Consider the following 14,182-nt stretch of genomic DNA (forward strand, 5'->3'; position numbering starts at 1 on the left):
AAAAGGCATGATCCAACTTCCATGAGGTGATATAGAGAGGTGATACTGAGGATGAGGCTAACGTACATTAAAGATGTTAGTAGGAGTGTAGAAGTTTGTGATTGTGATACGAAAGGTATAGGGGAGACCAAAGCCCAAATAACGTTTATTTTTAAGCCAACGAATATTGGGTTGTTTTTGGGTGCTGAAAGTAACTATACTTTCACCAGGTGAACACAACAGTCCGGATCCTGTTGTCATCCTTGTCAGTAGGGACAGAGGTGGACATTAGGAGCCTGTCCCCGGATGCGGAGGTGTCAGGAAAGCAGCCCTTGGAAGGCCCCTGCAAACTCCCCTGAACTGGGTGTTCCATTGTGGCTCGCCCCTTCCAACTGGTTCCACTGGGGACTGTGAGAAGTACAAATTCAGCCTGGTCATGCCGAGTTCAGCTTTGTGGTGAGAATGTTTGGCCAGTATTTCTTTACTTTACACTCCGTCTGGACTTAGTTTGGAGTGATTTTTTTCCCTCTTATTCATAGTTTTTTTTTTAGAAGTATTGTGATACTTTCTTTTCATGTATGTTTACTTTTCATTCCTCACTTAATTGGAAGCACCTTGAGGTTAGAGGTTGATTCTGTTGCTATGTCTGCTTTGCAAAAATATGGCAGCCTTTGCAACCTTCATATTTTTTTCCCGTTTCCATCTTGCAGAGAAGGAATGCAACCCACAGAGAGGATAACTTATTTCTAATTAAATAACCCAGTGACAAAGTAACTCAGTTTCTCAGCTCTTTGACCTTCTAACTAATTCCAGCTAAAAGAGCTCTAGGACTCAATGGCGGTATATGTTTAAAGCAACAGAAATACTGATGATAGTTTTGAAAACTAATTAGGAAATGCCATTTTTAGGGCGTATTTTTCGATGTAGTTGTTGTTTCTCAAATTGGGGGCATATTTGTCCCAAGGGATTGGGGCCATACACTGGCAGGTTTATACAACCTCCAGATAAATGTGAATGGTCTCCCTAAGGGGTCAGTTCACTTGTACATTTTGGAAAGTAATATTGAATGGTGTTCATTGTAAACAAAGTTTTAAACTTTTGTTATTAGGACAATCAGGGGTCTATCGCAGAGTGGAATGCATAGACTGTGTGAATTTCAGGACGTCTACACAGTAGAATCTAACTGTTCTTCCTCTGCATATTGGGGGCTTCTGTGGGCCTCCACCATTATCCTCTGCAGTGTAAATACAGATACTAGATAGAAATGTCTGAGATATACTCAGGCGTGTTTTAACCCAGTAGGTTGGAAAGAAATAGTCCGTAAATCCAAATGCTGTGTAATAAAATTGTAATGGAGAAGGGCAACAGTTCATTTTTCTGTGCTGTCTCATCGTTTTCTTATTGTTTAACGTTAAAACAGCGATTTAGAGTCTGGCTTTTTAACTGAAAAATCATAAGCTCCTCAGTTTTCCCTCATTTTTACTTTCATCTTTTCCTTACGTGCCTTCTCTGGATATTGATTAGACAAACTTAGGGCAGAAAACTAGTTTATACCATAATGTGGTATGGAACACACTGGATATCTGCACACTTAATGTATAATTTTTTATCCAAAGTGCACCTGGGGCCGGGCGCAGTGGCTCACGTCTGTAATCCCAGCACTTTGGGAGGCTGAGGCAGGAGAATCACTTGAACCCAGGAGGTAGAGAGGTTGCAGTGAGCTAAGATTGCGCCACTGCACCCCAGCCTGGGCAACAGAGCGAGGCTCCGTCTCACACAAAACAAAACACAACACAAAGTGCCTCTGGAAAAGCCTTAGAGTTGACTTTTTTTTTTAAATATATTTTACAAGGAGGTGTTATGGAATAACGGAGGGACACCAGCACTGAGAATCAGGGGACCTCAGTGCTAGTTCTGGTTTTGCCAGTAAATCTTTGCGACCTGGGAAGTCAGCTTCCCACTTTGGGCTCTAGGATGATATTCGATCAAGTGATGATGCACTAGATGTCTTTCCGTGTCTCCTCCAGCTCTCACCTGCACTCATTCAGTGTTCCCAGTCCTACGAGAACTGACTGATCGAAGACTTTTGAGAATTTAAGTAACAGAATAGCAATGTTCTTCACTTCATGTTCATAGTGATGCTCTCTAATACTTGCAAGAACACCAAGTGTATTTTTTTAAATATACAGTTTTCTTGCATATACAGTGCAAGGAAATCTTACCCAATTTAATTGAAATGGTTTCTTCCACCATTACAAACATGCACTTAAACGTAGTCAATCCTGGGCTATAAAGGCCCTGAAAATGTAGGAACTTTCTGTTTTCCAAACTGCTTTTGTTGAGTTTTTAATTTGTGTCTTTTTTTTTTTTAAATCAGTTTTATGCAACTAAGAAAGTCTAATCTGTTATTGGTGCCCAGGGGTTCTTGTTTAGAGAATTTCTCCTCTTCCCTTTATTTCTCAGTTTGCGCTAATATTCTACCCTGGGCAGTATTCCAAATGTCAGGCTACTGCTAGAGCACAGATAGTCTTTTCCATAGATGCTGAGGAGGTAGTGTTAGGTGCGTTGTGAAACTCCTAGAAATGCATTTCTGATAGCATTCCAGGATTTTGTGTTGGAAATGTCGGATAGTACTTTTGTGAAATAGGAAAGTTATCTGTAATTTTTATAAGCACCTCTCTCTGCTTCTGTCTGGTCCCTGGTTGAGCACTCTCCATCTTGTCCACTCTCTCACAGTAGGCTTTTACCTTGCCTCAGTAATTATCTTTTCCTTTGCATGAATCCTATATCCTGTTGCCTGCATAACCTAAACATTCAGCATGAGGAACATCTCCCCTGTAGAAACCTTTAATGCCATTCTCCATGTATTTAATGTTATCTTTATCCCTGCCTGACTGACTCTTTGGCCTCGTTGCTACCAATCTCCTTCATAGAATCCCTTCAACCCAGCCGTGCTGAATCTACCACCAGCCATTCTCCAAAACATCTTAGACTGTCTAACCACATCGTCTCTGTTCATACTGCCTTGCTGCCTGGAAAGCCACTCTCATCTTGCCTCTTCCCACCCCTTTACTCGCCCATCCTGCAGGGCCGCCTCAGTGCCTCTTCCTTCCTGAAGCACCTCTCAGTTCCCTCCATGCTTCCTTGATGGCGCTTTTCTCATATCAGAAATAACCATCTTTCTTTATTCTCCTGGTCCTCTTCCCCTCTTTGCCTTGAATGACACAGATGCTGCTGTTGAACAATGCATATAGGAGCGGTACCCATTCATCATTACTCTGACCTCAGCCATACGCTAGGATCTCACATGCCGTATTTTATAAGTGTGTTTTGACTCGAAAGGAGGTTTAGTGGAATATTGTCAGACTAGGATTGTTTTCTCTCCGATTGGTGCAGTCTTGAAAAGGGGAGAGAATCTTGACACCACAGACTTCTGAGATGTGATAGGAGGCCAAGAAGTCCCTGAGGGAAGCCGCGTCTGACCATATTGTCAGCATCCCTTCCCTCCTGGGAGCCGCCATGAACTTATAAACGTTTTTGGAGAATGGAGGTGTCATGCTTCTTTGGGAGGAGACTTACTAAGGGCCATCTAGCAAATGCCGAGTGAAATTCATTGCAAATATAAAGTGGGCCATTTTCCTATCCATTAAAGACTGTTCTTTACATTTTTTTTGATTAATTAATTTTTAGAGACAGGCTCTTGCTGTCTTTCCCAGGCCTGAAGTGCAGTGGTGCAATCATAGCTCACTGCAGCCTTGAACTCCTGCCCTCAAGTGATCTTCCTGCCTCCCAGAGTGCTGGGATTACAGGCATGAGCCACCGTGTGCCACGTTCTGAATCGGACCTTGGGCCACCCCCTTGCCTCCTCTTCCTCTGCTTCCCAGTAATGAACCCCCAGCCCCAGGCAGGCCCGCCCACCTCCCTCCCATCCACACCTCCACACCTTGTCCGTGCTTCCTCTCTGCGGGTCAGTCCTCTCCCTCCTTCGGCATAGATTTGGGGTCTGCTGTTGGCCAGGCACTTTCAGGGATATATCTGCAAACACAAAACATGCAAAAAACATCCCTGCTCACGGGGCTTATATTATGACATATGGGCTGCACTTTCTCTTTTCTTTCACCTGTCCAGATTCTAGAACAAGTTTGCCTTTCCCTGGAAGCCACTGCTGACTCTTTCGACCCTGGTTCTTTTCTTCAAAATTCTTGGGGGCACTGGTTACCTGTTCCGCCCCTTTGAAATACACTGCCTTGTGTTTTTGCAGTTTTTATATGTGAGTATCTTACCTCCTGAAGTACATTTTAAGCTTCTTGAGGGCAGATACCATGTCATTTGTCCATGAGAGAGTGTGCACCAAGGTTCATATACTGCATATGTACACAACCTTAAAGATTTAAGATTTAAATTCCCAAACTGACCGTAGGACTTTGTAATTAGTCACCTGATAAATATTTTTAATTGATTTAATGATATTTATTGCTCTTTGCTTTTTCAAGGGGAGCAGCTCTAAGAGCGTGTGAGACCATTAGTCATCAAGCATTTATTAAGATCCTCCCTGTGTCACTATGTGGCGCTACTATTTAATCTGCTGCCAAGGACACAGGCAAGTGCCAAGCACAACCTCTGCCCACACCTCATCAACTGAGCAAATCACCTCTGCGGTCCTCTATGTGATGTTTGTAAATCTTTACTGTAACACCAAAGCTGTTACTCAAAGATGCAAGAGGCATGGGGCAAGGAGGAGGACTGCTAATGACGGCTGCGTGTGATTCTTGAGCTCATCTTGCCGTCAGACACCAAGATCTAAAGCATCAGCAGACCTTTCTTGTCTTTATTTCTCAGTGGAGGCCAATGGTGTCCGTTATGAGATCCATCGTGCTCTCAGTAGGGCAGCAAGATGAGTTTGCGGTGGTTTTGCATGACCATGTATACTTTTTCCCATGGTCCTTCAATGAAAGTCTGCTGGGGGCAGTCGTCAGGGGTCATAGACCCCAGCAGAGGCAATTCCTACGGGAGACCCCACCTGTGAACTTACCTCATTGGTCCATGTGCCAAGTAAGCAGATTGGCTTCAGTTTAAATTTAAAAATTGAGATATAGGTTTTAACATTTTTTGTTTACAGTGGCTTTTTTATTCTAATAATCAAGAGTGTTGTTGAAAGAACAGACTTTCTAATAATTATAATAATATTTATTATATTTAATAAATATTATAAAAATTATTATATAATAAAATATAATAATAATTATTCTAATAATTCAAGTGTTGTTGAAAGAACAGACTTTCAACCGCAATCATTGTTGAAGATGGTGTAGAAAGTCTGGAAAACAGCATACATAAAAGGGTAAAAGGTAAAATGGACTTTCAGTGGCTGAAAGAACAGACTCCGAGAGCCAGCTGCCTTGGCTTCAAATCCTGTCTCTGCCGTTTACCAGCTCTACGAGCTTCAGGAAGACAGTTCCCCTCTTTAGGTGGGAATCACCCCAGTACTTAACTTCCAGAGTCCTTGTGAAGATTATGTGAGTTTCCAAATACAGACATACTAGGCCCATATATAGATGAAAACATGCATGCTTGGATATTAGAAATTATGACTACATTTTTATTTGTACATTCTCATCCCTTTTCTTCGAGTATTTGGATTTTTTTTTTCTTTCTCCACATATTTAACCTTTCATAGTTTATAGAAGAAACTTGTGTCTTTAACTGTCAGGAAGTGGTGCAGTGACCCAGGGCTTCCCAGGAGGCTCTTACATTGCTAGGACTACAGATATGTCTATTTAGATCTGAATTTGTAATACGTTTGTTCTACGCGTCCATCATCACATTCTTAAGGTGCGTGTGCTTATTAGGCACGCTGTCTGACCTCACAGTGATCAGACCAAGCCCCACAGGAATGGGCTGGATTGCGTGCATTTGGGTGGATTTATAACCAACAACACAGCCACACTTAAAGAGGTTTGACGAAAGGTGAGTGACTTTGGTTGGAGGCCCTGGTGTTGGGCCCTAGGCTCCGTCTGTGGCATGGATGAGCAGCTACTGGCTTATCAAAGAGGAGAGAAAATCATACACTAGAAAGGAAAGTCAAGACTGTATTTGGTTAAATAAGTGGAGAAAGAAAAAAAAACTGATACTTGAAGAAAAGGCATGAGAACATATAATAAAAATGCAGTTATAATTTCTAATATCCAAACATGTATGTTTTCATCTGTCTATGGCCTATTATGTCCTTATATGCTTCTGATCAAGCATACAAGGTAAAATTGACGAGGCTGTTAAAAAGTGCAGCAGTAGCAGTTGGTGTGGAACACGTTCTTAAGGGGGTCACAGGGTGACAGATAGTCCAGGACAGGGAGGACATAGTGCCACAGGGAGGACTCAGCAGGAGGATGCCATATCATTGGAGGGCAATGGATACGCCAGACCAGAGCAAAGAGGGGACCCCAGGAGGGCAGAGGATGTGAAAAGCGACAGGCGGTTGAGGGCATGGAAGATGTTTCATTTAATAACATTCAAAGCAAGCATCTCAGTGGATCAGTAGATGAATATATAGTCTGCGTGCCTGTCAAGTGTCCCAGACTCTAGGTAACTAGAGAAGAGCTGATCTGGGCACGGGGACCCGGTTAGTGTTTGTAGCTGTCAGATGGGTGATGGTGCACAAGAGGGTTACACATTTTGTAGCCTCCCAAGGACAGAATGGGTATCACTGTGCAGGGGTGAGAAGAGGCGCTGATTTGGACTCAACTCGCAGGGAGGTCTTTGCCAGAGCCTAAGCTCTGTGGTGTAGGTTTTGGAGGACAGGCTGAATCACCAGAGTCAGGAGAGAATAGGATGCTTCCAGGATTTTAGCCTGGAGACCCACATGGGGACCCCTGTAACTCTGAGTTTCAGGGGTGCCTTACGAAGAGCTTCAGTGCATTTCCCGTCTTTGCTGGCACCCTACATTTTGTGCCCCTGGTAGCTGAGCTGCTGGATTCATGAGGATGTGGGAGAATTTGCTGCACAGGCATCTGCCACCCACCTCTATGGGTTTCTGAGAATGGGATAATTTTTTGGTTATCTGGATCCTGAGTGGAGGCAGCAAGATGTGCCTGTTTTGATGTTACTCCGTTTGGGAGAGTTTGGCAGTAGCAGTTCCACTGCCGTGGGATTCGTTTCCTTAGCCTCTCTGACTCCATTTTTCTCTGGGTTTTATGTGGCTGCTCTACTCCTTCCATTCTGTCCTCTCTCTCAAGTGCCGCCCCCGTTTTCCTCCTGAGATGTTTACGTGTTGCTTCTTGCACTCTAAATAAAGACTAAATGTTTTCTCTGCTGGCGTAAGTTCCCCTGTGTGTGTGTGTGTCGGTGTGTAAATGCATGTCCACAGGTGAGCGTGGCACCCATAGTGCAATGAAAAGGACATTTTTATGCAGATACGTGGTTCATTTTCACCTTGCTGACCTTAGCCGTAGGCATTTTTAAGAAAAGACGGAGGAAACAGCCATTCCCCAAATCCCATGAATCCTACTTCTTCTCGGTGCGATTGGAGTTGTGTTGTAAGCGCGGGAGAGGCTCCTGCTGAGAGCGAGTTCCTGACATAGTGACCTCATTCCCAACGCCGCCCTCCTCGCAGCGGCAGAAGCCGCGCTGGCTGGTGCTGGGCGAGCTCCGCCGCTGCCCGGACCGCGAGCCTGACGGCTGTGTGTCGGGAATAAAGAGACCAGGCTTGCAAAGACTTGCACGGCAACTGGAATTTATGACAAATAGCTCACTGCAGCTAAACTTTGATACAGTGTACAGTAGAACCGCCTGTTACACACAGAAGGGAGATGCGTCCTTCGTCACAATGCAAAGCCAGCCTTAACACAAAAATAGGAAAATGTGGCAGGTCTCTAATTACGGACTGGTGAGTATATGACGCCAGATCAATTTTAATGTGTGTGTTCTCTCTTCAAGCATCTGGAGGTATGTGCCCTTTTTACCTTTTTCATGATTAAAAAATATGAGTTGGTGCTAATGCATGGGAGCGGACCTGGGCCCCTAGAGAGGAGAATGTGCCCCTCGCCACCCCTCGCCTGGGGTACATTCCGACCTCGCGTCTCCGCACTGCACAGACAAAGGAGCCTGCACAGACAAACAGAGGCTGTAGCTTTTCTTGGAGCGATGACTCATTTCAGTTCACAAAGGATTCTGGGCAGGGCAGTGAGAAGTCAGGTTGGCTGATCCATCCCTGTGACTTCACTTTGCAGAGAACAAGCAGAAGAGGAGTGACACTGCAGATTCCGAGGCATTGCAGTGGGATGTTGGCTCAGCAAGTGGCTGTGATGTATGGGATAGGCATGGAACAGGATTCCAGCTGTTCCGTGCAAATAAGATAAAAGAATGGTAAAGAGGATTCCTTTTTTTCTCCTCCTCAAAACGTTACCAGCAAAGTACATTCACAAAGCCTTTTTAAGGTACCTTTTGCCAGCTTTTGAACTGAACTTGTACCAGTACCTCAAGCCCTGAATTGTAAGAAGAGCTGAGAGTTCTGGAACTCATTTTTAAAAAGTAGATCTACGAAGGTAAAGTACCAGATTCCTGTCATGTTCCACAGGCCCTCAGTAGCCAATCTGAAATGCTCATTTAGGATACTATGACTTGAAAGTTTACTCTTTCTTCTTATTCCAGATTCTAGGACGTCCGTTTCTGTTACTGGCTCCTTCTTGTGCTTGGATGCAACCCCCTAGCATGCACCAGGCTTTAGCGTCAACGCTACCTGGGCGATGGAGCCAGTCCAGAAAGGGTCAGGTAGGTTTCCCCTGCTTTTATTTCAAGAGTTGTTGTGTGCAAAGGAATATGGTGAAATGTCGGCACCACCTGTGAAGAGGGTGCACGGTCCTCTGAAAAGTCTTGCTGTTATGCTCTTCCCCCAGCCTCAATCTTAGGCAGTCCAGGTCCTCCCACTGTGGGCTGCTCACCACACACGACCTCACCAGCACGGGTCATCCCAGAGCTGCTCACGGGGACCGAGAAGTCCACAGCAGCAGGATTTGCCAACAGGAAATAATCAGACTGCCCCAGATGTCCCTCAGCTATATATCTGTCTCTCTCGCTGCTCTGAGGGAGGCATTCAGTAAATAGTATTTGACATTTTTTCTGGGGATTTTTGTTTTGTTTTGTTTTGTTTTGTTTTATTTTTTGAGACAGAGTTTTGCTCTTGTTGCCCAGGCTGGAGTGCAATGGTGCAATCTCTGCTCACCGCAACCTCTGCTTCCCGGGTTCAAGCGATTCTCCTGCCTCAGCCTCCTGAGTAGCTGGGATTACAGGCATGCACCACCACACCCGGCTAATTTTGTATTTTTAGTAGGGACGAGTTTTCTCCATGTTGGTCAGGCTGGTCTCGAACTCCTGACCTCTGTTGATCTGCCTGCCTTGGTCTCCCAAAGTGCTGGGACTACAGGCGTGAGCCACTGTGCCCAGCCTTGACATTTTTTCTTACCAATTAATATACAATGCCTGAAATTTTGTGTACTGTTTGGCCTGTTAACCTACATGCAATGCACTAAAATCCAAGAAAGCCTGATTTATGTGCCCAGGGACTGTTTCCAAGACGAACATCATATTGAGGCTGCTATTAACTACTAAGGAAGTAAGTAGATTTCATCATAGTCTGCTTTAGGATTCAGATTATGACAGAGCTGTTTTCTTACAACATCCATGGGCTTTTCACACAAAACTTTTTTAAAAAACATGACAACAAAATGGTAAATTTTGGTCCTCAAAAGTACATTACATGCTTCATTTCCAAAGTGAGACTTGGCACATCTGAAAGCATGGCTTTACCACCTCATCACATGGATGGTTTCAGTACTGTTAAAGATATTTCTGAGAGTGTTGAATCCCGTATGTAATGGGTAAGAATTTTTAGAACATTTTTAAAGGCAGATGTTCAAGACCCCTTGAACATCTTTCTCTTCGCAGTCACGTCCATCCCATAGCTCACCCTCTCACAGAAGAAAAGAAAGCATCTTTCCTTTCTTCATTGTCAGAGGTCTCTTCTTTCTGCATAGCAGTTTATATCTTCAGAGCAATGTTGAGGATGCTGAGTCAGCTTTAAAGGATGTTTGGTCAGAAAAAACACAAGCGTGTTATGTTGCAAATACAGTTCCATCATGTCCTCACACCCATCAATTCTACCCATCCTTAAAGACCTATTTGAAATCTCTCTCCCCTGGAAAGTTCTCCCTAATCATCCCAACAAGAGGTCTTTTCTAAATCCTCGAAACTCCCATTATAGAGTTAGTTTTCTAGTCATTCATGTGTTTTCTTGCTATAGCTCTTCTAAGGGTGTTTTGAACAGCAGTGTGTATATTTCATGATGGTTTATATTTTCACATTGTGTATCTTGTATTCCCACCTAAATTGTAAACTCATTGAAGGCAGAGATCAAGATTTATGCTTTTTTCTGCTCTCTACATCTCCTAGCAGTTCCCTACACATGGAAATCTTTCAATAAATAGTTGAATAGGAAGAGGGGCAGTTTAAAAAGCAGGATTTTTTTTTTTTTTTTTTTTTTTTTGTAGTCATAGAGGGTTAGAATGATCTGGCTTTGCTAATTTTAAGAATCTTCATCGGCCGGGCACGGTGGCTCAAGCCTGTAAGCCCAGCACTTTGGGAGGCCGAGACGGGCGGATCATGAGGTCAAGAGATCGAGACCATCCTGGCGAACACGGTGAAACCCCGTCTCTACTAAAAAATACAAAAAACTAGCCGGGCGAGGTGGCGGGCACCTGTAGTCCCAGCTACTCGGGAGGCTGAGGTGGGAGAATGGCGTAAACCTGGGAGGCGGAGCTTGCAGTGAGCTGAGATCCGGCCACTGCACTCCAGCCTGGGCGACAGAGCGAGACTCCGTCTCAAAAAAAAAAAAAAAAAAGAATCTTCATCTTCACAGGGTATATTCAGGCTAAGGCGGACCTCAGGAGTCATGCATACCACTCTAGAAGTTGTTTTGTGATGGTTCTTACCTTGAGGCAATGTCACAGCCAGGAAAGCTGCCTTACTCTGCTTGTAAAGGACTGTTACCTTTAAGGACAAATGCGCATGTGAAGCCCTCAAATGTGGACACTGATCACGGTTTACTTGAAATGTATTGGACAAGCCATCCTTAAGTTATAAGGAGTATGCGGAATTCGGGAAGTTCATGTGAAAGTCACCTTTTTGACTCCTACAGGACATTTTCCTTAGAAGAGAGCCAGAATGGTTACTAATAATTCAAGTCATATCAGAAACTATTTAGCTTCTAGTGTCACTGATTTTTAGTACTAACACTACTTATGTAAGTGCTGAGTTTTCTTTCCCTTTCTTAGGTAATGGATTGGCCCAACCTAAGTTTTGAAATAGGTTCACATCCTTTGATATCCTTGTAACTCTCTATCCACACTATTTCCCATCTCCTAGTGCCTTTTTCTCTCCAGAGTCTCTAGTGTGATGCATGTTTGCACTCCCAGCCTGGAGATGCGTCCCAAATGCTATGTATTCTACATATCTGATTAAAGTGATCTGTTTAAACTACTTCATATTAGTATAAGAAAGAACTCTGCACTCTTAACCTTCCCAAAGACATTTTAGTTTTTTTAAAAAGGTTTATTTTTAGGAACAAACAAATTTTCCATTGGTAGAAATTCAAACATGGTAAATGAGTAAACTGGATAAATCTAGATGGGCTTGGGGAAGATTTTTTTTTTTTTGGTGGAGTCTTTCCTTGTTGCCTAGGCTGGAGTGCAGTGGCACGATCTTGGCTCACTGCAACCTCCGCCTCCCGGGTTCAAGTGATTCTCCTGCCTCAGCCTCCCGAGTAGCTGGGATTACAGACATCTACCACCACACCCGGCTAATTTTTGTATTTTTAATAGAGATGCGGTTTCTCCATGTTGGCCACGCTGGTCTTGAACTCCTGACCTGAGGTGATCCACCCACCTCGGCCTCCCAAAGTGCTGGGATTACAAGCGTGAGCCACTGTGCCCAACCAGGGAAGATATTTTTAATACTAGCTACTATTTATTAAATATGTATTAGGTCTCGGGGACAGGGTAAGCACTCAACAGCCATTATCTCATTTAATCCTCTCAGTGAGTCTATGAGGTAAACATCAGTATGTATACTTTACAAAAGAAGAAATTGAAACTCAAAAAATTAAATAATTTGCCCCAAATCACATAACCAGTGAGGAGCAGAACTGGGCTCTGAACCTAAAGTTTTGACTACAAAGCCCATGGCCTTTAACACCATCTTGTAATGCTGAATTGAAGAGAGAAAAGTTACTTAATTGTACAGGGACTTGGAAGTTTCCTCTGTATATCTGATCTGATCCCCTATCCTTTCTTTCATGCCTCTGAATTCTTACATAGGCCTTTCATAATGACCTCCATCGCAGTTGGAAGGGGTAGGAGGGTGTTCAGTTTTAGGGGGGTTAGTAGCAATCAATCAGTATAATTTTGTTGTAATTTGGGAACTGTCAACCTGTCCATATTTGTAGTTTATTTAATTAGGCCTTCCTGTCTTATTACAATTATATTTTACAGAAATCAGTCCCACTACTGTTGTCATCCGTAAACTGATGAAGCAGAGAATACAAAGACTGAGAAACAGCTCTGGTGATTCTCACTTAAAAGGAGGGAAAGTGAATGTGTGACCTAGAGTTGTTAGACTGATTTATAAGCTGAAGTTGGGAGATATCATCAGTGGAAATTGGAGCGTCTAATGTCTAGTGTTAGGCCGGGTTATGCTGCAGAATGAACATGGAAGAGAAGTACAGTGCGGCTTAAAATAGGAATTTATGTTCTGTCCTATGTGATGCACTTAAGGAAAAGGAAGACGTCATATTACTCAGGTGCTCTTGTTGGTCAGGTGCTTTACAGAATTTCAGGACATCTGGGAGATCTTGCTAATTGTTGTCATCTAGGACTGGTACTTCATCATGATTTTATCCCTGTTGCTAAATGGCTTTAACTTCATTCTGGTTGAAGGACTGGAGCACAAGTGGCAGCTGGTGTTGGAAAACATCTTGTAAGGTAGCAGGGCCTTGCCTCTTCTTGTCTATGTATGTAGGACCTTTTGATTCTACACGCGTTTGAGGACCTGCCGTGTAAAAGCATTTGGCTAGGTTTTATTCCGTGTGCCTAACACATACCACCCTGGACGCAGTTGATAGGTTATAGTGTGGAGCCTTAGCAAAGGCGTTAATTACGGAAGCCTCTGATTGGTCCCAGGGCTCATATTTCTATCCTACCTTTTCTGCTACGCATCTCTTGCAAATAGCTAAATGGTCCAATAACAGTTTTAGTCGTTCCTATCAGAGATGTCAGGAATCACCTCTGGCGATGGGGAAGGTGGCTCTTGGCCAGGGCGCTCTCACCCATCCCTGCCCATGGATGGCCCCTCTCTGCCTGACTCTCTACCCTTTCTGCCTTGTCTGTCTCTGCTTATTCTGTGATAACCTTTTTACCTCTAGTCAAAGCTGAGTAACAAGAGCAATAGCTAATATGACTCACAAAAGGTTGCGGACTGGGACGATCATGAGTTTCTTCTGTAGACCAATGAGCCAATTAATTCGTCACTTCACCTAGTGGCATTAGACAGACTGATCAGCACAAAGGCTCGAGTGATGTGGGGGACGTTAACTCATTCTTTTTGGTGCCCTTAGCCACCATGGTTACTGTTGTTTAACTCTACTCCCATTAGAAGTTTCTTAGTAAGTAATAGCTAATGGACACCAGTATTTCAGTATGATTGATGGGTGTCTTCTGTTTACACTCTCTTTTGATTGAAATGATTTACTCAAATAATAGCTTAGGAATTGGACCTGCTTCAAGATACCCATTAGGTGTTGAAGTAAAGCATTAGGAAACGTTTTAAAAGTTGTTATAGAATATCTAAATATTCTAAAATTCCTTTTATATGCTGTTTCCTTCAGTTGACTATTGCCAACAGGCTCAGCCTTCAACTTTTGAAATCAGTGGCACTTGAAACAAACCTACAGTAAACTAGTAAAAGTGCCTTTTCATTGCCAGTTTTCTTCTGAATGTCAAATACAAACATTGGAAAGTCAAGAATAGTAATCTGGTTTCAAAGGAAAGCTGCTTAAAACGCAGGAGCATGTGAGGTCATGGGAGCCGTCTACTCTGCCCCACCATATGGGTGTTGTGGTCTTCCAGAGAGCACATAGAAAAGAAGTATGTGTGTGTGT

At 43.5% G+C, this 14,182-nt stretch overlaps 1 protein-coding gene across 5 annotated transcripts in view; it reads left to right on the forward strand.

The window, feature by feature from the left end:
* STOX2 (storkhead box 2) overlaps positions 1-14,182 on the forward strand; it is a 234,998-nt gene that overhangs the window by 190,901 nt on the left and 29,915 nt on the right. The window contains exon 1 of one of the 5 annotated variants that reach the window (XM_033215786.1): positions 8,639-8,745. The exons of the other annotated variants lie outside the window; for them this stretch is intronic. Within the exon in view, the coding sequence (XP_033071677.1) occupies positions 8,721-8,745 (25 nt within the window). The 5' untranslated portion in view covers positions 8,639-8,720. Of the gene's footprint in view, positions 1-8,638; positions 8,746-14,182 lie in introns of those variants that run through there. 5 annotated transcript variants of the gene reach the window in all.

Source organism: Trachypithecus francoisi, unplaced genomic scaffold (assembly GCF_009764315.1).
Source record: "Trachypithecus francoisi isolate TF-2019V2 unplaced genomic scaffold, Tfra_2.0 Lachesis_group1, whole genome shotgun sequence".
Classification (NCBI taxonomy): Eukaryota; Metazoa; Chordata; class Mammalia; order Primates; family Cercopithecidae; genus Trachypithecus; species Trachypithecus francoisi.